The 24,060-nt window shown below is 44.9% G+C and overlaps 2 protein-coding genes across 2 annotated transcripts in view; one reads left to right on the top strand and one right to left on the bottom strand.

Moving 5' to 3' along the window:
- NMRAL1 (NmrA like redox sensor 1) overlaps positions 1-11,766 on the top strand; it is a 45,196-nt gene extending 33,430 nt beyond the window's left edge. Inside the window, exon 8 of the mRNA XM_025192188.1 lies at positions 11,121-11,766. The gene's annotated coding sequence lies outside the window, so the exon portion shown is untranslated. The remainder of the gene's footprint in view (positions 1-11,120) is intronic.
- The window catches only part of DNAJA3 (DnaJ heat shock protein family (Hsp40) member A3), a 29,578-nt gene continuing 9,462 nt past the window's right edge, over positions 3,945-24,060 (bottom strand). The window contains exons 2-12 of the mRNA XM_025192200.1: positions 22,008-22,230; positions 21,165-21,248; positions 20,085-20,276; positions 17,363-17,515; positions 14,259-14,406; positions 13,178-13,242; positions 11,795-11,923; positions 10,869-10,984; positions 9,610-9,707; positions 6,077-6,196; positions 3,945-5,193 (exon numbers count right to left, since the gene is read on the bottom strand). Coding sequence (XP_025047985.1) covers positions 6,090-6,196; positions 9,610-9,707; positions 10,869-10,984; positions 11,795-11,923; positions 13,178-13,242; positions 14,259-14,406; positions 17,363-17,515; positions 20,085-20,276; positions 21,165-21,248; positions 22,008-22,230 — 1,315 coding nt within the window. The 3' untranslated portion in view covers positions 3,945-5,193; positions 6,077-6,089. The remainder of the gene's footprint in view (positions 5,194-6,076; positions 6,197-9,609; positions 9,708-10,868; positions 10,985-11,794; positions 11,924-13,177; positions 13,243-14,258; positions 14,407-17,362; positions 17,516-20,084; positions 20,277-21,164; positions 21,249-22,007; positions 22,231-24,060) is intronic.

Here is a 24,060-nt window from a genome sequence, read left to right as displayed (position 1 = left end):
CCCTACGCTGTGGCTGCTTAAAAATACTTGTAAGATCTTAATGAAATGATACTTAATTTATTAAATTAATGAAATCCCACCAGCTTCAGTCATCTGTACATGTCAGCAACTGGTGAGCTGGATATCACCAAACCCCCTGCTGTACTTCAGTACCAAAAAGATCAGGGGTGGTGGATTGTTATTAGCACTGTGGTAATTTACTGTGAATAGCACACTGAGATTTATTCAATTTAAGAGCTGTCAGTTGTATGCAGTGATGGAACACATTAAAACACACCGTGCCAATTTTGGGAGCATAGAATAAAACTTTGACGAATAAAACCCCATCACACGTAGAAGCACCTTGTTTCGTGTAGATGCATCCAGCATTGAGGTTAAGTTTCCCTACGGAGACCATGAAAAAGAGAGGGCACATCCTTGGGGAATGACACAAAGGATAATGCACTGTACCCTATCTGGCTGCACTACAGGGCATCTCAGGAAATATTAAACACTCTTACCCTAAGAGGCTCTGATCCCCACATGATTGGCTTTGACTTCAGAATCAGTGAGAACATCTACTAAGCAGCACTGGAGGTAGAGAGGCTATGTTGGATGACCTATGCCAAATCAGCACTGTACTTGGTATCCTAAGCTCCAACCCTTTCGGAAAATGATCAAGAGTGTTACCTCTTTGTCAAGCAGAATTCTGAAATGCCACACAACCACAGCACACATGCATGCACACAAGCCATGCACCCACCAAGGAAAGCAGCAGTTTTGTCCTTTGAAGGACTATGCATCATTAGCAGATATGGCAGGTGCTTTTCATCTGTGCGAAGGGATCAAGGGTAGACAGTGCAGCCTACAGCTCCTAATAGAGCCATTTCTGCTGATGGGGCAAATGCCAGAATGACATGTCTGTCAGGTAACTGCTACTGTGGGTCATTTCCAAACTGTCCATGTAGTTGAGCTTTGTATTCCAACCACAAGCACTCTACCAACTCCAGCATCAACAATGCTGCCTGCAAGGCACAGGCTTGGGCACTTTCAGTGTCCAGAAACACCCTGCTCTTACCTCAGACGTGTAAAATGTAATAGCATAAGCATTACTGATCCACATGTATGAAACAAACACATACCACACACTTGCACTGCATCCTGATCCACCAGGGGGTTTTGCATGAGCACTTCTGAAAGTCTGAATGAGGCCACATAACTGGGAAACAGCCACTCAGAAGCTTTGAAAAAGTCTTGAGATCTGACTCCTAATTGAGCCCTCAAAAGGAATCCAAAGCCACTATTTCATTTGTCCAAGTGGGATATAAAGCAGCATCAGCACAAATGGCCACAAATCTGAACAAGTAGACTAGAAATGTTTAGAATTTTAGTAACACCCCTCACCAGTACTCTGTTCTACAAGAACTTGTTTGATGTTTTTCTAGCTAGCCAGATATACTGCATAGTAATATAGTTAATAATCATAAAGGTTGCGGCTTCTTTTTTCACAGTAAATACCAGGCTTTCTAAAAATCCTAAACCTGGTGACAATAAATAAAACTTCATATATTACCTTTGTTCTTGCATATTCTTTTTTGTTAAGCATGTGTGATGAGAGAGAGAAAGAAGAGAGAGAAAAACGGAGGGGGAAAGAGAAAAACAGAGGGGAGAGAGAAAAGAAAGAAAGAAGTAAAGAAGAAAGTAAAAAGAGAAAGGGTACAGAAAAAGAAGAGAAAGATAAAGGAGAGGAAAAAGAAGAAAGAGAAAGGAGAGACAAAAGGAGAGGAGAGAGAGAAGAAAAAAGAGAAAGAAGAAAGGGGAGAGAAAAAGAAGAAAAAGAAAGAAAAAAGGAGACAAAGAAGACAGGAGAGAAAAGAGAGGAGAAAGAAAAAAAAAAAAAGAGAGAGAGAGAGAAAGAGGGTGTGTCCCTCACTGTGAAAGTCTTTCTCAGCTTCCAGCTGCAGCTCAGGTCCGTTAGTCAAGGCAGAGAAAGGCAGCAACACCCCAGCAGCAGCTACCAGGGCTGGGGTGCTCAGGCCTCAGACAGTCCCACAGTGCAAGGAGCCAAGGCCCAGGGCTGGGAGGGAGGAACCTGGCTGGGCAGACTTATACCCTGCCTGCCCCAACCCAGGCAAAGGCAGCACCAGGGCATGGAAAGTGGGGGCTGGGCACTTGGGCCAGGGCGCTGCAGGCAGGCCAGCCTGGCTGGCTCCTTGGGAAGGTGAGGGCCAGACAGGAAGTGGGGGCTGCCCCAAGGCTCAACAGGCTCGGGCCACCACAGGCAGGGGCACCCAGCAGCACCCAAGGTGGGGCCCAGTCTGGCCTGCACAGCTCCACAGGAATGGGGTGCAGCTGCCCTGCCCATGAAGGGACGCTGCCCAGCCAGGGCAGGACGCCAGGCTTGGAGGGCTCCCGCCTTGGCCTCCCTGGAGGAGAGCAGAGCCGCCCTCAGTGCAGGAGGCCCCAGGACAAGATGCTGTAACTGCCCCAGCCTTGTCCACCCACAGCCCAGGCCCTGGCCTTGCCCACCAGCAGCTCCATTCCAGGGGCCAAGGCCACACAGGGTCACTGCACTGCAGGCTCCTGGCCAGCTCAGCCCTAAGTGCCACCTATGGCAGCTGTTCCCAGGGGGCTCCCACACTGGGGCAGCTCCACCCTGCTCACACTGTGCCCGGCCCACAGGGAGGCCAAGCCTACAGCCAGGAGCAACACCCCTGTCCCCCACCTCCCTGAGCCCAGTGCCCTGCCCTGGCCAGGCAGCATCCCCTCACAGACAAGGCAGCTGCACCCCATTCCTCCACAGCTGCATGGGATGGGCCGGGCCAGGCCAGGCCCCACCTCAGGTGTCGCTAGGTGCCCCTGCCCACCCACTGCCAAACCTGCAGAGCCCCGCTGCAGCCCCCGCTTCCCAAGGAGCCAGCCAGGCCAGCGTGCCTGCAGTGTCTCCCCCTGCTGCCCAGAATCAGCCCCCACCCATGGGGGAAATGGGGTGTCTGTCTGCCTGAGCCCTGCACTCACCCACCTGCTGGGAGCCTCCAGCGCAGGAGCCCTGCACAGCCTCTGGGGCTGTGGACCCACCCACCCGCAGCTCCCCTACATAGGCTGGGCTGGACTGGAGGGCGCAGCCCGGGGACAGGGGATGGGGTCAACAGAACACAGACCACTTCCCTGCCTGGGTTCTCCCGATTCCGCCCTCCGTGCCTGCCATGGTGCTGGGACCTGTGGCTGTTCCAGAGAGCCTGGAGCAGGCAACTTAAAATTAAAAAAAACCCCAAAAAACAAACAAAAAAAAATTTCCTCCTGGCATGCCAGGGAAAATGTCTCCACATGCCACTAATTGACATGCATGCCAAGGGTTGCCTATCCCTGATCTAGATGAATCAAACACACAGTGCTCTGCAAAGCACTCAAGAAGAGACCTTAAACTCATGTCCAGAGTTGTTTTCTAAGCAGTAGCATTTTTAATGCAGTCCTTAAATGGGACTGACTTCAGCTTTGCAAGATGAACCTTTTTCTGCCATCAAGAGACCTGGCTCCATTTTGCTGGATTGCCCCAGCCTCAGTCTCAGCGAGGCACCTATTCTCAGCAGCAAAGCAATAAAAGAAACCAACTGGAAAACAAAATTTTAAAGCATCAAGCAGACTCCTTAGACAGCGTTCTATTCATGTACACACTACAAATGTGCCTTGTGAAGCCCCAAATTTTATCCATATAGAGCAACAGTCCAAAAGCAAGTCAGGATACTGAGATTTTTAGACATTATTTCTACTCTGACTAGTCAGGACAGATTGAACAGCAAAGGAAAAGAACAGAAATTCCCCTGAAACACCTCCAAGCTACCTATCTAAGCAATGATTACCTTTTCTTCCCCCAGTTATCCAAAATAGAACAAAACCTTCACAGGGTGCAGTTCAACATACTATTCCAATAAGACACCATGAGAAGGGGAAAACAAAACAACACAAGAGGTTTTAAATATCTTTATGGAACAGATCATCTTATGTACATTGACATTCATTTTACAGACAATTTAAATAGGAGGCAACGTGTGCTTCATTTTAGCAAATTAAGAAAGGAAATATTAACACAGAATCCTTGTTTAGCTGGTCAATTAGTATGTGGATTCATGGTACTTTTATTAAATTAAGAAGGTTGATGCAGTGACCAGGAAAATACTCATGACTAGCATTTAACCCCACCTGAAGAGCTTGAACTAATTCACTATATTCTGACACACGTAGATAAAATGAAACAATATTTCTCAGAGGCTGCCTGCTTACACTTGCTAATATCACAAGAACAAAGAGTCTTTTCCAGGACTAAAGTAGGGATCAGCTGTATAACAACCAGGCCCTGATGTCTTTGCAAGAACTGATACAAGACCTGTATTAGTTTAGAAATAGCAATACACTGACTTGCTTTCTACCTGTAATAACGTAACAGGGGAAGGGAACAACAGCCAATGCAAAGTGTGGATTCTAATCACTGCTGCCTGTAAAAGAAACTAAGATGACAAGGGAACCCCATGACCTAGGTGGGGGATGTTTTGTGGGGGACCATGTGCAATTTTGCTCCTTCACTGATACTTACAAGAATCTCTGCAGAAGTGATATTCTTCTTTAGGGGGTTGCTTTACACAAGGCTACAGGAGAAGAATTTTTTGCTGTGAAGAGGGCCATTGACAGACTGCACCTTTTAGAAAAGGATGCACTGGCACTATGCATCTAGCACAGAGATGGCTGATTGAGTGGATGGACATGTTAAGTAATACCCATGCCTGCTGTGTGGAAAGCCAGCTCTATGAAGGCTCAGCATAGCGAACTGCTTCATTTTAAGCTGGAAGTACAATTTTTATTTTAAATTGCCACTGGGTTTGGCTCCAAATTATAATGCAAGTCTTAATTCTGTAAATAGGGCCAGAAGAGTCTGAATGAGCTCCCTGCGCTAAGAAACCTCAACATTTAACAAGGGGTTCTGTGTCTGTTAATGCAAAAGCATTTGCTTTTGTTACCATTTCCTAAGACAACAGATTTCTCACAGATTGGTGTCGGCTGGTGCCTACGTGGTTCATGGTACCTCTGGATGGGGTTCTCACTGTGCTGCTAAGTAACATTCTTTCATCTCCAAGGCCCAAAGCCGGAAGATCTGCCCAGTTTGGGGAGATGACCTGCTGCTGCTGCTTCCCAGTGTCTAGTTTCCAGCAGAACGCTTCCCTGGAGATAAAAAGATAGGAAAAGGGTTGTTCAGGATTTAGCAAGCTTAAATCCAAGTCTCCAATTTTCAAAATCTGGAAACTGACACATTTGTGAAAAAACAAATTATTCTTCACTGAGGGAAAGGAGACAAAACATAGTGAAGCTCTGGGCCCTTGGCACCCAGGAAACCTCAGCCTGCACAGTTGGACACATCGGCTCCAAGCATTCTTACCATTTGCACTACCTCATCACTACAACAGTGTTTAATCTGAATCCCCAAGGATTATTCTGCACGATGGATTTCTGTCTAACATGCTCAACTTCCAAGTAAAAGAAGAAGTCTCTTCTCTACAACAGCCTATCTAGGCTCTGAAAGTCAGCTAGGCTTCTTCCAATGCACACACCTCTTCAGTGCTAACAGTTCTGCAGTCCCAATCCTGCCAGTCACTTTCAATAGGCAAACTTGGAAAGCTGGATCTGTTTCTGCCTGTGCATTACTCACAGAACTGTCTGACACTCCTAGCTGTGCTGGCCAGCAGGATTAACAGCATTCAACTTGTTTTGAGCTGGTCAGTAGACCTCACTGAATACACTCAGGGGACAATGATGATGAGCACCTGGTGATGCTGGTTGCTTTTCAGAGTAGAGCCACACAAACCTATACTATCTTTCCTTAGTTAGCAGCTACAGTGCAACTTAACCCTACAATGCCGAGGCTGACTGTTGCTCTCAGAAGTAAAATATGAGGATTAGAACTTTAACACTAATGGCTGGAAGGCCTGAGGCTAAGTTGAAGGCAATACAATTCCTTTGCTTCCTCGCCCACCAACCTTCCAAGATAACACATTTTCTGCTCAAACGGGAGGAAAGAACAGTCAGTAAAATATAAGAGGTTTCCTACCTCAGATGGGGTATCAGGAGCTAAACATTTTCTTAAGTTTGGTAAGGAATCCCTCGTTCTCCCCTGCCTCCGCCTCAGGCCTATCCTTGCCTGCTTCAGTGCTATCCGTGGCCCTGCCACCTAAACACAAAACAGCAAAAGGCTTACGTACTTCAAACTGTCATCTACCATACACCTTGGAAAAGCATCGAGCAGTCTAGCTACAGTTTACTCGGGGAACATGTGGCTTTGGAAATGAACCATTATGCCTGGTCTTTTGCAATGTTCATGTACAGACAGCTCTGCTTAAACCTGCTGCTGTACATAAGCTGTCACTTGAGAGTCCCCCTTCACATCTCTTGGTAGCAAGCTTGAGAGAAAGCAGTAAGAACTAATACTGACATTTCCCCTGCAATCCAAGATGTAGGAAGTCCCAGCTCCAGAAGCAAAATAAAAGAGCATTCACTCAGTACACCACTGGGCGTGTCTACGTGAGATGCTATGTCACCACAGCCACGAACTACATTACCATAGCTCATTGCTACAGCGACATATCATCAGCAGGCATGAACCGTGACACCGATTCTATTGCGCAGTAGCATTGGAAACAATCCATGCAGTGCCAGGATGGCACAGTAACAGCGGTTACTGTGCAGTCTGGTACACATGTAGACGTGTCACCTTCGCCATTTCCCAGCCCACCAACACTCAAGCACTCCAGGTTTAAGATTCAATTTTCACATGTGAACAGCTCAGTATCTTGCACACACAGATTTATTAGCTAATTTGGTTTGCAGTAACAGGGAACAGACAGTGTACCAGGAAACAGGCACCAGTGCAGCATAAACAAGCAGTCCTCAGCATGCAAGCCACATCCAATACAGAGCATCAGTGCTCCAACAGACTGCTTTCAACTGTGCCTGAACGCTGATGCGTAAAAACACCCAGCTCTCTTGGAAGGATACTCTAAAAATGCATTGGAGAATGGTCTCTCCTCTAGCCACTTCTGATATTAGTCTGCACCCCACAGAATTTGCACCCTGCTGTTTTCCAGACTTCATCTTGCTGGATTTCTCCTTCAGGAAACTAAAGCCAGGCACAACTGATATTGTTACAAGCCTGCCCAGCTTAATAGGATTACCACCGGTCCTTCCCTGCCCCCCTATACACCTTGTTGCAAAAAACTGGCATAGATTTCTGTGAAACAAAAACATCTTTCTTTCATCTTTTACACATGCCACAATGAGGAAAAAAGCCATTAGCAGGGTGACATATAAAGTACAACTGGCACCCAAGTTAGTGCCTGCTTAAATGAAAGGAGTTCCTCATACTATGAGGCTCATGTTTTAGGTGCATCGGTGTCACAAGAGACTTCCAGTGATAACCACAGCCTAGGCTGCGGTCTAAGGCTCTACCAGCAGAACGTGGAGCATGTTCACATACCGCATCCCTCTCTGGCCAGCAGAACCCTCCTCTCTGTGAGCAGAACTGTCACCTCCGGTTCTGCCACCACCAAGCAGCTAGCAGGTACGTACACACCTTGCACCTTTAGCTAGCAGCCACAGACCATGCAGTACCTAATGCTTGCTCCAGTGTGCATTGCATATGCTACCACTGCAGCTGCTGAGTGAAACACAGAGCCACCAGAAGTGCTCAGGGTTTTATGAACTATAGCAGATCAGCAATGGTGACTTCTCCCAGAATTTCCTGCTCCCAAACGATATAAGTGTAGGAACAGCCCAAGACAGGCCTGTGTGCTCTGCATACCAACTGGTCCCACGTGCCCTCACAAGAAAGTGGCCACACTAACTTGACACTAGGTGATATCGGTATACTTCATGCTTGAGCATTTCCCTGTTCCCATGAGATAACAGCCCTGATGGGCAGGGAAGAATGGGGGTGTCAGGCAGGGAATGGGGGGGCTGGGAGAGCAGGCAGAGCCAGCAGGGATCCACCCCATGGTCCCCTCCTCCAGCCCCTCCGACCCCTTACTTACCGGCACTAGAACCCAGGTTCAGTTCCCTACTAGCACACTGCCTAGGGAGGCAGCATGCTTCAGCACCAGGGCAAGGGCCAACTACAGAGATGCTCTCACAGCCAGAGCATCTCTGTGGAGGACCCAGCCTCCGGTTGCCTCAGGGCACAGTTCGGGACCACGTTCTGCCTCGCATTTTTTGTCTATGGGTTTTTTTGAACCCTGGATATCCAGGGGTCTAATTTTATCTCCGCACTGCAAATTTGCCTCGTGCCTGCCCCGCAAACATGTTCTCATTCCTGCACATGTCTCTTGCAGCATCTCAAAGGAGTTTGCGGGCTCATCTGGACACGCCCTTAGTGTCCCAATTGTGAGTGAAATCCCAGATTTTACAGTTTTTCCTTTTTTCTAGGAAGATTCACACTTAAATGCTTACCTATTCTGAAAAAAGAAAGTTCCAGGGCCCCATTAAATGTCCTTATTGTAAGAACTGCACAAACTCAAGCAATATTGATGGACAAACAGTCTATACTACCTTTTGATATACTGAATTTCCATCAGTTAGGCTGCAATTCTTCAATCTTCCTCTATCAGGGTTTGCACTGTGAGCTCAATAGGACTTGTGCTCCTAAATCTCACCCATCTGTGTCTAAACACAGGCTTAACAGTGTAACTTTAGGATCCAATTTTTTAAAAATCTGTCCTCTAAAAAAAAGTTAGTGAACTTTAATATATTAAAAATCTAATTTTTTGTTGTCAATGCAACCATTTTATTCTGCAAAGATTCCATATCACTTATCTCCACATCCTTCATTTTAAGCTACAAACAGCTAACCTGGGCTAATAGAACTATTTGTGTGACTAAAGTTATAAACTTGTTTAAGTGGTTAGAAGATCAGAGCTTTAACTTTTAAATGTTTCATTTTGGAGGGTAGTTTTGTAAAAAATTGAAATGAGATATCTATCAGTAGTGGCATTTAAAAATAATATTTATATTTCAATTGATTACACATTTTAATCTAACACTGAAGTAGCAGTAACATTTTAAAATTAAGTTCAGAAAGCTTCAGTGTGATATAAAATCACTCTACCCTGCTAGACAGGGCAGCGTCTGCTCCAACATACACCAAGTAATGCTTTTTTCCAGAATTTCCTAAAGTGCTAAATACAACTTCATAGTTTGAGAACTTCCGTTCTGAGCTCTTAAAGTCAGTGACAAAATTCCTTTTGAGTTCAATGGAAAAAGTAGTGAGCCCTGTATTACTACCCAAGAGGTAGCATTGCAATAAACAGTAAACTGGAAGGTTGCAAGTTTCCAATAGTAGGTGGAAAAATTAAAAAAACAAAACAAACACACACTTTGTGACAGAACTTTTTGTAAAAGCCCTTTTAACACTGTCAGTTTTAGAGGTATTTGTTACTAATTTAATACTTGGTAGCCTCAGGCAATAAGATGAAGAAGGTTTAAATGTATATACCCTGTCCAAAAGTCACCCGGAATTCCATCCCTTCCCTCAAACATTCCACATCTCTCCAGCCAGTCAGCCATGGAAACAGCAATGTACACCACTCAGCTTACCAGTAGCTGTATTTGTGACTCCATTCACTGTCCCGTCCACATCTGTCTCATCCTCAGCATAACTCATCATTAAGGCTCGCTGGCGACTTGTCAGCCTCCTGCAAGTCAGAACAAAGAACCGCTACCATGAGTCACCATTCATTGTATCTACGACTATCTTTGCAACCTAACCTGAACTTCGCACAAAGCAGCGCAAACAAATATTAAGTCTGTGCTAACAACAGCCACCCCCTGAGATATTCAGGGAAAGCCAACAAGCATCTTAAAAGAGCTCTGCTAACAAAGAACTTCAGTGTGGCAAGAAAGATAGTAAATCACCATATGTCATCCAAATGCAAGTGGCTAAATGAAACACCTTAGTGTTGAAAAGAATAATCAATCCAGAAGCTATACTTGAATATCAAATTAGCAGAGAAGCACTTGAGAACTGGAGCTCCTTCTGAGTGTGTGACCATTACATAGGAGATTTATGGAAACTGGTTATTATGGGATGCGGTAGTTAATTGCTATCAAAGATCATGGGTCTTATATCTTTTGATATTTAAATTAATCTCTACAACTACCCCAAAGGGGAAGAAAAAAGGAGATGCATCTTCTGTTTGGTATCAAAAACTTCTATTGCCTTCTGGATATCAAACTCCAAAGCCACATGTCCAACACATTCTTGGCTGGCAAAAGTCCTATGTATTGCACTGAACTGACTTAAAAAACCTCCCACTACTTCAAAGCACATGTACAGCAAAAATATAGGAGATTAGAGGAAACCTGAAAACCAGGGGTAAGAAAAAAATAAGAAAATCCAGTCTTATTTGTAAGATTACATGTGGACCACACAATTCCAGGGAGGCTGTTGCATCTTTCAGATCCTACTCGTCACACAGGACACAATAACATGCACCAGATTAATAAGTGGATCTTTCAGATGACATTAATGTTCACTCAGAGCATCCAGCTTGCTGGATAGAAGACCTTAATGCATAGTAAGTCGAAGCATTGTAATTGTGATAAACCAAACAGGTATTAACAGGGCTAATAAAGTAAGTATAAACCCTGAAGCTTTGTAGCTGAAACAGTCTTCCCATGCAATAAGAGATAAAGGAATTAGATGTAGATTTATTCACTTATTACACTGTCTAGGGAATTCTCAAAACATACACCATAAAGCAGTATGAAACTATCACTGAAAATGCTTCCAGGCAACATGTATTGCGTAGTAACCTGGCAGGTTTCTATGAAATCCTAATAATCCTTCTACTTACTTAGGCACTCTGATCTGTATGTGAATGTAGTGGTCTCCATAACCATAACTGTTAAGCCGAGGAATGCCTTTCGCATTCATTCGAATCGTCTGATGTGGCTGTATACCAGGGGGTATCTGTGAATAAAAAGACTTCCTAAGTTTATTCTTGTTCTGCAAAAACAAGATGCACACATGTAAACCTATAAATTAATTAAGCTCTTTTGCCAGCAATCTGTGAAGTAACAAAGCAAAAACTTGTTTCTATGTTTAGATACCTGGAGGCTCTGAGATCCCGCTCAACAGCAAGGAATAGTCATTCAATACAAAAAAACTGAATTGAACAATCTACTGGTAGGTGCAACTCAGTAAATCTAGTGCACAAGTTAGTACCAGTCCTGGAGAAGGATGGTCTATAGTTCTTGTAAGAGAAGAGGATTGTATTCCCATGCCCTCTACTAACTTCCTGTGACAACATGTGCAATCAATGTCTGAACCTCACTTTTGAGAAGCAAGAGCCTTGAATAAATAAAGCTATACAAAGTGACTATCCCTGTATATAAGCAGGAAGATTGAGCTTTCAGAAAAGCTAGGAGGCCCCAGGCATGCCCACGAGAATCTTAAATACTTAGCAAAAAACAAGACTCTCCCCAGGTATGGTTCAACCCAGCTCTGAGTGCTAGACCTTCCCAGAAGTACTTTTTTCTTTCCACGAGCTTGTAGAGCCCTTTTTCTGAACTACTATGCAGGGACTAAGAAAAGGAAACAAAACCAAATAGAATCCTTGCATGCTGATTGCCAGATTATAAGCAGCCCATCTTGATATTAGTAGCTTTGGGGAATTTGCTCTTTTTTTTTTTTTTTTAAACAAACAAGAGTAAATAAAAGATGACCTCTTGCTGTTCCAAAATCAGGTAACCCACACTTCTACCCACTGGTACCACATACCGTGATATTGATGGTCTCATAAAGGCCCTGACATCTTGCGGTACCTCCAAGAACAGCCTGTGCTACTGAGATAAAGAGGTCTGAGTGGATATCTGCTCCCTCTCTCCTGAATACAGGACTTCTTTGAACCTAAAAGCAAACATTAACTATTCATTTAACTATTGAACAGTATGTCAAAAGCATGCATTATTCCTTGACAAAATACATTATTTTGCTGTAAGCAGGTATCAATAACTTGGGGAAAATTCTTATTAGAATGCTCAAGTCACTTCCCTTTACGTATGTGAGCTCAGAGCGTAAAAGACACTATCTCCTAGATTCAGCATCTCAGAAATGCACCACTGCAGTCTTTTCCAGAGATTAGGAGCACCTGACTTAGTGTTTCCACATTACTTCCAGAATTTCCAATCTGAACCCAGTGTTACTCTAGAACAGGGGTGCTCAGCCCCTGGCCTGCAGGGCTCCCCACGCGTTCAGAAATTTGTCAGCTGGGGAGCAATAGCACCATTCTCTGGTTGCCAAGTTTCCAAACCCACGGGGAGTTTGGGCTCTGTGCACTGGATTGGGTGTCTGATCCAGTGTGCAGGGGAAACAGTGGGGGGGGTCTTAGGACCCAATCCCTGCACACAGGGAGGAGGGGATGACATCCAGCCCAGGGCATGGGAGGGGGGCAATATCAAGCCCCCAGGGCCCAATCCCCATGTACAGGGCAGGGAGGGAGTGGTACTGGGTCCCAGGACCAAGAGGATGAGCAGCACTACCCTAGAACCCTCCTCTCAAAACATAGCAGTGCATTTCTTCTAGGCTAAAACATATTTCACCATGCTATGGGAAAGGTGTTCTACCATCTCTGAAAAATGGAAGGAATAAAGCCATTTCAGTTTGTCACAAGATTCCCCTTAACCCAGGGATGTCAAACTGACTTGGCCCTACAGGGGCCAGAACCACATTGCAGGGCTCCTCAGGGGCTAGATCCAGATCTAGACCCACATCTGACAGCAGAGCAAGCAACATCAGGGAGCCATGGGGGGGGGGGGGTCAGGGCTGCGGTGCAACCAAGATCGGGGTGGCGGGGGGGGGGGGGGTCAGTGCTGCTGTTGCTTGCTCCTTCCACCACCAAAACATCCCCAACAAGGCTTTGTACCCTGGATTTCAGTGGCAAGCCCCACTCCTGGTCACTTCACACCCAGATTTATGGAGCCCTATATATGGGGTCAGATGACATGGCTCAGTGGGCTGGATCTGACCCATAAACCACATCCTTGACAACCCAGACTTAATCCAATCTTACACTAAAAGGAATTTGCCAGTGGTTTAAATACCTCCTAGACTGAAGAGGATCCAATAGAAGACAAGCAGTGTACAATGAGGCAGCATACATACCCTGAAAGTAATGAATATTTCTCTCTTTCCCAAAGGCATTCGAACAGTCTGGCCATCTTCCACACCTGCCATTGGAACAAGGACATGAATCCGACACTATTTTCTGATGTTGTCCTTTACATCTCACCTCCTGCCTTCTTATTCAAACCAATGCCTCCACTCCCACAACTCCTTGAGGGGCTATCACCACAGCAGAGCTTCTATCCATCAAATCTCAGCTAAAGATCTACCATGGCAATTCTTTGCACAAGAAGCTGTGATACCACTGTTGGATATGCGGTCAAAGAACGGGATACCCCAAGAACACTAACAGCACCACCAGACCAGCTTGTTGATTCAATTCATATTGAATTCTTTTGCATTTTTCTAAGGGCTGGTGACTGGTAATGAACCAAGGGATAGTGATTTATCCACATGTATCCAAACACTAGAGCAAAGGTAAAGACTATGGCAAGCTGCTGCCCAGCCAATGTGATCTCTCTAAAAGTGAGAGGGGAAATCAGTTTCAACACTCATTCAACCTCTACCAAGACTACCAAGTTGGAAGGAGTTTTCTGTGACCCAAGGTAAGACAACTAAAGAGACTGAGATGCCCACAAATCTCATTGAATATCAGTTTGGCTTAAATATGTAAGTGAATTAGGCACTTTTGAAAATTTTGCCCATAGGCACATATCTGCAAGGAATTAGAGTGGAATCAATTAGACAAATATTTGGTGGGGACGGCTTAGCCAAGTTTGATCCTGTATCGAGCATGGAGTTAGACTAGACAAACTTTTGAGATCCCTTCCAACCCTACTTTTCTATGATTCTATGGATTTGTGGTTTTCACAAAGGTGCCTAGCAATGCACTGGTAACTTTTTTTTTTTAGTTACCATAGATGAATACGGATGGTTTCATATCTAGAGATTCTTGCTGCAGATCCATATCTTTTATATTTTCTGTCTCGCCTTTAAATGTGCAGATAACAGACACGTTCCCTATATAAGCTTAGGCAATCTTCACAAGAAGAAATAACTGCAACTGCTCTGTAATAGGCAAGTTATGTAGCACAGGCTGTATGCCAAAACAGACACTGACCTGCTGGCACAGGGACCATCACAGTCTTCTTCTGCTTGGTTTGTCCTGTACCTCTACACATTACACAGGGTGTTACCACAATGGAACCGCGACCACCACATCGCCGGCACGTAGAACGCATCACGAACGGGCCTGTATTTACTGTTTCCTAGAAAAAATGGAAACAGACAGATTAAATGAATCTTTTGCTAGTATTCAGCAGGGATCCTGGTTCCCCCCCCCCCGATTAAAATAAATAAATTAATTGCAAATAATCGTATAAACCCCCCAAAATGAAAGCCCTACCCTCCAACCCTGCTGGTGCCCCTCACTCCCTTTCCACAGCCCCCTGGCCCTGCTGGTGCCCCACAACACCCCACACGCAGCTCCTGTTCTCCCAGACCTGCCAGAGGGGGCTGCCGACGGTACAGGGCCAGGCACCCAGGTCCACAGCCCCCCGCCTCTGACAGGAGGCAGCTGCTGCAGAGGATTGGAGCCCAGCTGCCCCACTGCTGCCTGCCTGCTATGGGCTCGGTCAGCAGGGTGGTGCTCTCTGCTGTGGCACACACTCCTGGGGGGGGTAGGGAGACCCATGCTCCCCACACCTGCGCGCAGGGCACAGATTGTGCGCTACCCACTGCTAAGGGCTCCCGCCCTGCTGCAGCAGGTAGGGCAGAGCTCACAGCGGCAGACAGCTTTCTGCCTGGCTCCACTGTTTCCTGCCACAGTGGGTCTCACACGCTGAGCTGCAGAGGCCCTCCATCAGGGCAGGGACCATGAGCCTCAAGTGGGCAGAACGCAGCCCCTGCAACGCATACAAATCTGGGGGGTGCAGGTCACCTCTGCCCCCAGAGAGTGCATGCAGCAGCATGGAACCGGCCCCCCTGCCCATTGGATGAGCCGCATGCAGCCCTGTCCCACTCCCTGCCAGGGTCCTATGGCCGCACATTGCGGCCCTGGGTCCCAAGCCCCAGCCCGACTCCCTTGCTCCCTCCCTCTGGGGGCCTCAATTCCCACCCCCCCCTGCAACTTACCTGCAGGAGCTGCTCTCCAGGCTGCCTGGGGCCATGTACATACATATGCACATGGGGCCCCCTGCCTGACCACCCTCCTCTGGCTCCCTCCAGCCCCCTGCAGGCTGGAACTCTGCCAGCCTGAAGAGAGCTCTTTGCAGAACTGTAAAATCCACAGGTTTCTCCAGTAAAGTGAGAAATCTAGGTTTGCCCTCAGTAAAAATAATCTGTGGTTTACTCCATTTTTCCATGGAAAACAGAAAACCCAGATCCCTGGTGTTCAGACACTGCTACCTTCTATGCAACATTACTGTTATAAAAGTGAGGCAGGGAACAGTCTACCCAAGGAAGCTGCAGAATCTCCTTCATTGGGGGTTTTCAAAAAGCTGGCAGGTTATGGTCAGTGATGATTTAGAAAGAATGTTCCTGCATTTATGAAGGGGATTGGGCCAGGTGACTCTCTAGGTCCTTCCAATCCTGGGGATTCTAAATGGCAAAACCAATCCCGGTTAACTCACTGGTCTAACCCATGTATAATAGGTAGATGTATTCTATCTACTGTAGACTAATAGTAACAATGCTAGGCAAAAATGTGGCCTGAAGAGATATATTGGTGTCTGCTCCTTCAGGCAATTCCAAACATCCTTTTTTGGTGGCTGTAAAATTTTGCCATTCTGGTTTTATAGCCCATTAGATTATGCACAAGAAAAATAGCTATTGCCTTTTCCCAGTATTTCTGCAAATCCAATAACCTACTCAGTCACTATCTGCAAGTTCCAGAACTTCTTTCACTCGAGTATACTCACTGCAAAACACTAAAAAGGTTTTCCTTGAAAGAATTTGGCTACAGGAACTAGGATGTTAATGAGGATATCAGTGGCGATTCTGATCGAAGCTGCTATGGACCAAGCAGTGCAAATCTATCACACAGAGCCTTAAAAAAAATCTGTAATAATACAATGATGTACATAACTCTAGCAAAGCCTCAAGTATGGTTTAATTAAGGAGACAGGGACCTCTATCATATGAGAATAAACAAACAATGCCTACTAACATAAAAAAGCACTGCTTGAACCCAGTTCTTCAAACAAAATGATTCAGCAGAAAAAAAACACTGCAGTCAAAGTCTTTCAAAAGCATAAGGTTTATAAAACCAGTAGTAAAACGGGTAGCCTTCGAAAACAGGCTGGATAAAAAGCCAACCATTAAAAAATAAAATTAAAAAATGGATATTTTGGATTTAAATTAGATTTTTTTTGACTGAATAGGGGTTTTTTAATTTTTTTTGTTAAAATTAAAAAAAAACAAACAAACCTATATAAAGATGGTTCTAATTTAAGGTATGTTAAAGCTCAAAGTTATCATCTTTAGGGCAATGACTAGTTTTAGCACATCAGCAGAGAATGAAAGCTGTTACCATTTCACGAAGAGTAACAATACACATTCATAATTAGGTGCCAGCTGTGTTCCTAGACGACTAATGCACAGCAGACGTCATGCTAATTGGTCAGCTTGTCACTGGACTTAGAAATAAAGGTCGCAACCTAAACTATTCTCTTATCCCTGAAGTTGACCAGTATATGGCTGAAGCACAAACACAAAGTACATAGAAGGCCTTCAATGACTGTGTAAATTGCATCCATTCAGAGGATGACAGGATTCTGTCCTCAATACCTTCTTTTCACAGAATATATTTAGAAGTTCTTAAATGGAGTAGAGTCTAAATAAAATAATTCACAAATAAAGTGGTCTCATGATAGTTCCTGTTACTTCCCACACATTGGAAAAAATATATGAAGGTCTTCATATTTTGGTCCATTTCATAGCATTTCACTTATAAGCAATTCAAGAAGTTGGATTTAGGAAAACAAATTACAATAGCTAGCTTTTCTGCAGAGTTAATATATTCTAAAATAAAAAGTATTATAGGATAAAAGCATTTACAGGGCACAATAAAAATGTTAAAGCCTCCTTTACTGAACTTCTTTCAATCTGGACATCCTGATGCTTTAGGAAAGCTAAGCTAACAGAGTATGAATAAGACCTTAGCAACACAAGTGAACATTTAAAGAAGATTTATCATCTGGGGTAACATTTTTAAGCACCACTTACCATGCCAGTGCCACTGCAGTAATGACAGGACTGTACTTTGGTACCAGGTTCATGTCCCCTGCCATCACACCTCTGACAAGAGTCGTTAATATTCACCACAATCTCCTTGTTAACACCTTTTACTGCTTGATTGAATGTCAATTCCATGATATACTAATCTCAAAGAAAATAGCGGAATTAAAGTTCTAACACATATGCTGAGAAGTAATCAGTAATAATTTTTAGACCCAAGAGCCATTTCAAAACATAATCAAAACACCATTTAACATGCTTAAAGAAAGTAGTGCAGAAAGGGAACGCACATGACTATCTACAGGCAAAACTGTTCACATTGCGGGGCTGGGGAGGCACAAAAAGGAGGAAGCTTATTAAACCTGTTTAAAGAGCAGTCACATTGTAGAAGAGATATTAAAGGGAAGAAAAGCCTAAAAATAGAAAGAATTCAAACTTTGAGCACCACTGTCCTAAGGGCATAAATCTCCCTGGTCCCACACAGCCTGGATGAGCAGCATGGATCCACAAGCTAGATCCTGCATGTTGGAACAGCCCTATAAGTCAGATCTGATGCACCAGATCCAGCTACAGCACAACCCTATGCGTCAGTGTGATCAGGTGCAGAAGGCCATATTATCCAGACTGGTGATCCCCACAGGTCTGGAAATTTGGCAGCAGGGAAGCAGACAGTGTTAACTGGTGCAGCTCTGGGAGCAATTAACACTTCTACTGCTCCCCTGAGACCAAATTTCTGGACCCATGAACGAGACAGCTCCGTGGGTCAGAGTTTGAGCACCACAGCCTGAAGAGAAAACCATGATACTTGTATAACAACTGTGTACTTGTAGTGTGTACCATACTTGCAAGTGACTGGGTAGTGAGTGAAGGCTTTTAAGGCCAAAGGTGGCATGCACTGTATCTTGATGGACCTACTACTTAGCAATGGGAGAAATCAGCAGAAAGACAGAGATACCTTGCTAGGTATCTAGCACATATTGTGCTTTCTGTAGCAGCAGCAAAAAAAAAAAAAAAAAAAAAAAAAAATCGCTTACAGCATCAGAATGTAAAAAAGGTCATTTCTGGATATCAAGCCAGCTGCACCAATATTTATGTGCAGTGCTGACAGCAAAGCATGCGCTGGCTACACCTTTCCCTCCAAAGAGTCTACTTCATTGCTTTTCAGATTTAAATGTTTCATACTAAACAAAGACAAATAGGATTTGTCTCAGCACAAATTCAGGTACCAAGTGGCACCAATTATGTAGTTACCTCAAAAGCCAGTGGAAGCCTTTTAAAGTTAAAGCACAGCATAAAGCAAACACCAATAGAAATCAGAGATCAACTTGAGCAAACAAAGTAGGGTTCTGTTTGAACAGAACTAGAAGACATGAGAATTAGTGTTTGATAGCACTGACTGGTGCTTAAAACCCCAAATGCACCATTTCTCTGGGCCAGTCTCCTTACTGAGCTACCTCACCACAGGCAGCAGAAGGGGGGTGCTAATGGGGCTTAGCCCCCGCAAACACAGGACAGTGGTACAGCCATAAGGCAGACCAACCAAGGGCTTCCAGCAGCTGCAGCAAGGGTGGGGAGGAAGTGGGGCTTGGGCTGGTGCAGGCACTGCACAGCCAGCAGGGTGCAGGACTGAGCCATGAGCAGCTCGTCTCGGGGCATGCCTACTGCTGCTACAACCCAGAAGGCATGGAGGGGTGTGTGCCCCCAAATCTGTGCGAGGCAGGGGAGGATGCTGCTGCAGGCTAGGGCCAGGGCTGTGGCACTGGGAGGGGGTTACAGGGAAGGGGGGGGTGCAGCCACCCCAAAATTTGCCATAGCCCACCCGACCCCCCTCCCAGCTCCACCTCTGCCCACCCTGAGTGAAGCCCAGCTCCCCCAGCCAGAAAGAGCCCAGCACTGCCCTGGCCCCAGCCTACAGTGACAACTTGCCCTGCCCTGCGCAGATCTGGGGGCACATGCCCTCGCCCCGTATCTCCCGGGATATGTGTAGCGGCAGGAGCCGCCACCCCCTCCCCGCACCTCCCGGACAAGCCATGGTTTCATCCCACACCCCGCCCCAACTCAGGGCAGGGCAGGGGTCCCAGGCCGCCAGCCTGGCAGTGCAGCCAAGGCTGGCCTTGCTCTGGCCCCCAGCTCCGGGCCCCCCCCGGGCAGTGCAGGGCTGGTGCGTGGAAGCAGCCGGGGCTGGTGCAGGGCTGCAGATTCAGGTGCAGGGAGCGCCAGCACCAGGCAACAACTCCAGGCACAAGGGAAGGGGTGGCCGCAAAGGCACAGCAGGCCCCGGCCCTGGTCCCAGCTCAGCTCCCTCCCGATCCCTGCCTGGTCCCGGTCCCAGCCCCAGCCCCACTCCCTCCCCATCCCATCCCATCCCATCCCCTCCCCCTGCTCCTTCCCCCCACAGACTTTCCTGCCTGGGGGGCATGCACATGCTCAGGCCTCCCTCCCTCCCCCCCAAAAAAATTTCTCCCTCTTCCTGTCTACGTCATGCAGGTGTTGAAAAACAGAAGTCTCTCGATTAACAAAGATATTTTAGCCAATATCAAGAGCCAGGTCTTAGGTATGTCATTTACCATTTCAGAGTTACTGAAATAGCCTTAATCATCACCCTAATTGAATGGATGTACTTGTCATGAGCCTGACAAAAAAGTATTCTACTGTGTGCACCCAGAAGCCATTCTCTCAGCAGTATGATGCAAACACTTATTTCCCATACCTCCTGTGGTTGGTCAAAGGCATTCTGAAAATCTCCAAAAGCGGACCCTGAATACTCCCCAAAGATTTTCCTGAAAAGCTCTTCTGGGTCAATGGTGGGACCACTACGCCAATACTGATGTCTAGTATCCCCTGAGCCAGGGTCAAAGCCATAGGTATCATATTGTTTTCGCTTCACTTCATCACTCAACACCTATGGAGCAAGTAAATACAATACTATTAGAACACACTCCCTCAGTAAAGAACTGGAGCTGCTTAGCTGACACTAGATAGAAATATTAATATTTAGAGATAGGCTACATGGAAAAAAAGGTTATATGCATTAACAGTAAGACATGCAAAATGCTGGCAACGCCCAGTTTCAAATTCCTGCATATTATGACAGCGGAATTACTTTACCTTTTGTCATGAATAAAGATAACACCATATATTAAAAAGCCTTCTCAGTTTCTCTCATACACACTGAACAGCAAAGCTCAGCTGATACGCTAAAATACTTCCTAATAACCATATTAGTTACAGGGAAGATGATCAGGTTCTCTCAGTTTAATACTATTTGAAGGCAAGCACAAATGACTTACAATTACATAATATAGCGTGAAAGGCTAGTAATATTAGAACTTGGAACTGAGAGAAAGCAGAGGCCAGAAAAGGTAAAGGCATCTGAGAAAGTTATGGTGGGGGGAGAAGAGTTCTTTCCCCCCCCCCTCTCAAACAGCCATTTTTTATGCCACTTACCTGTCCTTCTTCTGACCAAGAGATTATTCTAGTAATCAGCTCTACCACCATTAACACATGTAACAGTAGCTCATTTTTCACACAAAGAAATAGGAATCCATGAATGGCCCCAAAATATTCCCAAAATAAACCAGTCAAGTATTATAGCTAGATGATCACTTTCCAAAAGATAGGATATTTTTGGCCCATTTGTACTCAGGTCTATAAAACAGGACTCTTACCAGTGAAATGACAATTCTTTTACAGAAATATGCACACTGAAATTAAAAGAAAGCACAATCATTTTGTCCTGTAAAACTGATCTCTCCCTCATGGTACACCAGGCACCTGTCTGGCATGTTACCTCATAGGCTGCTGCCAGTTGAGAGAATTTCTCCTTAGCTTTAGGGTCATCCTTATTTGTATCAGGGTGGTACTTCTTGGCAAGCTACACAAAAAAAGAAAAAGGCATATTTGAAATGGAAGGGAAATAAATGCACTGTCAGCACTCCTATATAATTCATTTTACATGCCAAAAAGTCATTAGCCAGAGTGTAGCTTTCAAATCTGTATTTTAGAGGAGACCAAATGTATATTCAGAGTAATTTACTGTACATAATAGTCCCTAAAATGAGGAACATAATAAAAGAAGCATCACAAAGCTTTTCCACACGAGCCAGCCAATCAACACCTATCCATTGCACGCAGGGCCTGGCTCACCAAGAATGCTCTTAATATGCATAATGACAAGAGTGAACCATAACTATAATCTTGCTACCAATGACTCTGAAAGCTTATTTTTAGAGGTTTTTAAGTATAAAAAAAATGTAAAGAACGCAAAAAGAAAGGCCACAGAAAGATACCAAAAATAAAAATCAGCATTTTACTAATATTTATGAGTTTTGTGGCTTTTGCCTTCCCTGATGTAAAAGATACTGGCCACTGCCCAAAATAATATATTTAACCAGGGACGACTGTGTTGAATCTATCTGATGGCACTGAACTTCCTGTAATATATTATCGGCCTCGTTCCACCATGCAAGGAAAAAAAATCACTAGCATGACAGTACTTGGAAGCTTTTACTTTGGTATATTTCAGGTAAGAGTAAAAAGTGGGTCATAATACACTCTCCCCAACAAAACAAAATTCAAAACACAAAGTCAATCATGAAATTAAACCATTTTCATTTTTCTTTAGCGTACATGCCTGGTAATAGGCTTTCTTGATCTCCTTTTGGGTAGCAGTTTGAGGAACTCCCAGTATCTGGTAATAATCTTCTTTGGTGCAAGAGGAGGAACCAGTATGAAACAAGGCATTACATATTAAAGGATAATTTTTAGTTCCTAAGAAAAGCCAGACAGAAAAGAAAAAAGTCAAAACAAGACAAATTGTAAGAAACCACAGACCTTCCGCAGAACCTTTTCCGGTCCTTCACGGCCTGCTCTTGTATACAGGTTTCCCCTGCTTTATACTGTAACATGTGTTCCTGGAAAATGGTGCATAACTCAAATTCGCATAAAGAGAACCGACTTTACAATGTAACAAATAGGGATACATTCTAATACCTCGACTTACTGACCACCAGACCCATTTCTACCACTTTTACAAGGTAATTTTGGTACTCACCAACAGCAGACAGTACACACAAGCACAGGGCATAATCATAATGGGGATGGCAACTACAGAAACGCATGTCATAGACAATGAGTGAGGAGCAAAGATCCACACAAGAGACTATATTTTGGTGCGGGTCACTCCCACAATGCACCACACAAAGCAGCTGACTGGGCTTCCACCACGCCAATCACATAAGAATAAATTTACCTCGCATATAACACATTTTTGGTATAAAATGGGTCATCACATAAGAGTAAATTTGCAAGTACAGAACCCACATAAAGCGAGGGAAACCTGTATTAATAATCAAGACAGTTACACTGAAAAACTGCATGGAATACTCCATCTGTAAAAGGTAAATAAATAGGAGGGGTTTTTTAGAAACCATTTCTTAATCAAAAACAGCTTCTACTTTTTTAACTTCAATTTAACTGAAGATTGTAAAATGTATTGAAGCTTACACAGGATGCTTAATTTGGTACGCGCAAAAAAGAAATTTTATTTAGAAAAAAATACATATACCAGAGCTAAAATTACCACGCCTTTAAGATAGTGATGGGTGCCAACAACCAATGCAATAATTATAGGGAGAGTTCTGACACAATTTAAGATTTCATTCACATAATTTTTTTTTAGCAACATCCCTGTATGTGGCCAACTTCTGATCACAGCAGACAGTAGATATGTGGTGGTGTCACAAAGGAGCCATTCTACTTTTCACAGAGCTTAAATCATGAGATACCATGGAGTAATATTCAATTAATTTTCTAGCATTTTATAGTTTTAAGGTAAGAATAAAACCTGTAACAGTGAAGTTACAGGAGACATGCAACTAACTTTAAGAGAAGCAAGCATTTACTCTTCCCCGACTTGAAAACATGAAGAGATTTTAAAGCAGCTTTAGAAGCATTCTGCAGGTAAAAGCAGAGCAGTCAAATAATTTCATATCTTAATTCCATTATTCTTCACAAAATAAGATCTAAGAGATGAAATTTCCCTCCATTTTGTCAAGGCAGATCTTGCTCAATAGAGGCAAAGAGGTTTGCCCGTCCTCTAAAATGAGCAAGATGAAAACTCATTTTGATCCCCTGAAAAAAAAAAAAAGAAGGAATTGAACTGGTGGGATTAGTTTACCTGGCTCCCAATGGCTTGACCTTGGACAGAGAAGGGCAGCTGAACCTGCTAGCCTGTAGGACTTGTGCTACACATCTTTGATTTATCTAGCCTATAAAACATAAGTCTGCCCCACTTTCCCTCTAACCCGGACAACACTAACTGCGTCAGTAGGCAGCTTTGGGGTGGGCCTCACACAGGCCAGGCTCTAAAACGGGAGGATGTGAGGATGAGGAACAGGGGCTTAAAACTGATCTGGAATTTGCTAAGAGACGGCACGTGGCGCCAGTCCAACAGGCTCCCGCTTATTTACAGCACTCAAGGATGGGCTCGTGCACATCGGCCCTTCCCAGGCTTCCAGCCAGCGCGGGACAGAGGGAGACACGGCCCGCACCGCGCTGCAGGACAGGGCCGAGCACTCCCGCCTGGGACAGCCTCCTCCCCAGCTGGCAGCGGCACAGCGTCCCCGGGCCCTGCTGCCGCCGGGCACCCGCACGGAGGCGGACGCAGAGACAGCGACCTGAGGGCC

The sequence above is a fragment of the Alligator sinensis genome, unplaced genomic scaffold, assembly GCF_000455745.1.
Source record: "Alligator sinensis unplaced genomic scaffold, ASM45574v1 scaffold1297_1, whole genome shotgun sequence".
NCBI lineage: Eukaryota > Metazoa > Chordata > Crocodylia > Alligatoridae > Alligator > Alligator sinensis.
This window is presented reverse-complemented; position numbering and strand designations above follow the sequence as displayed.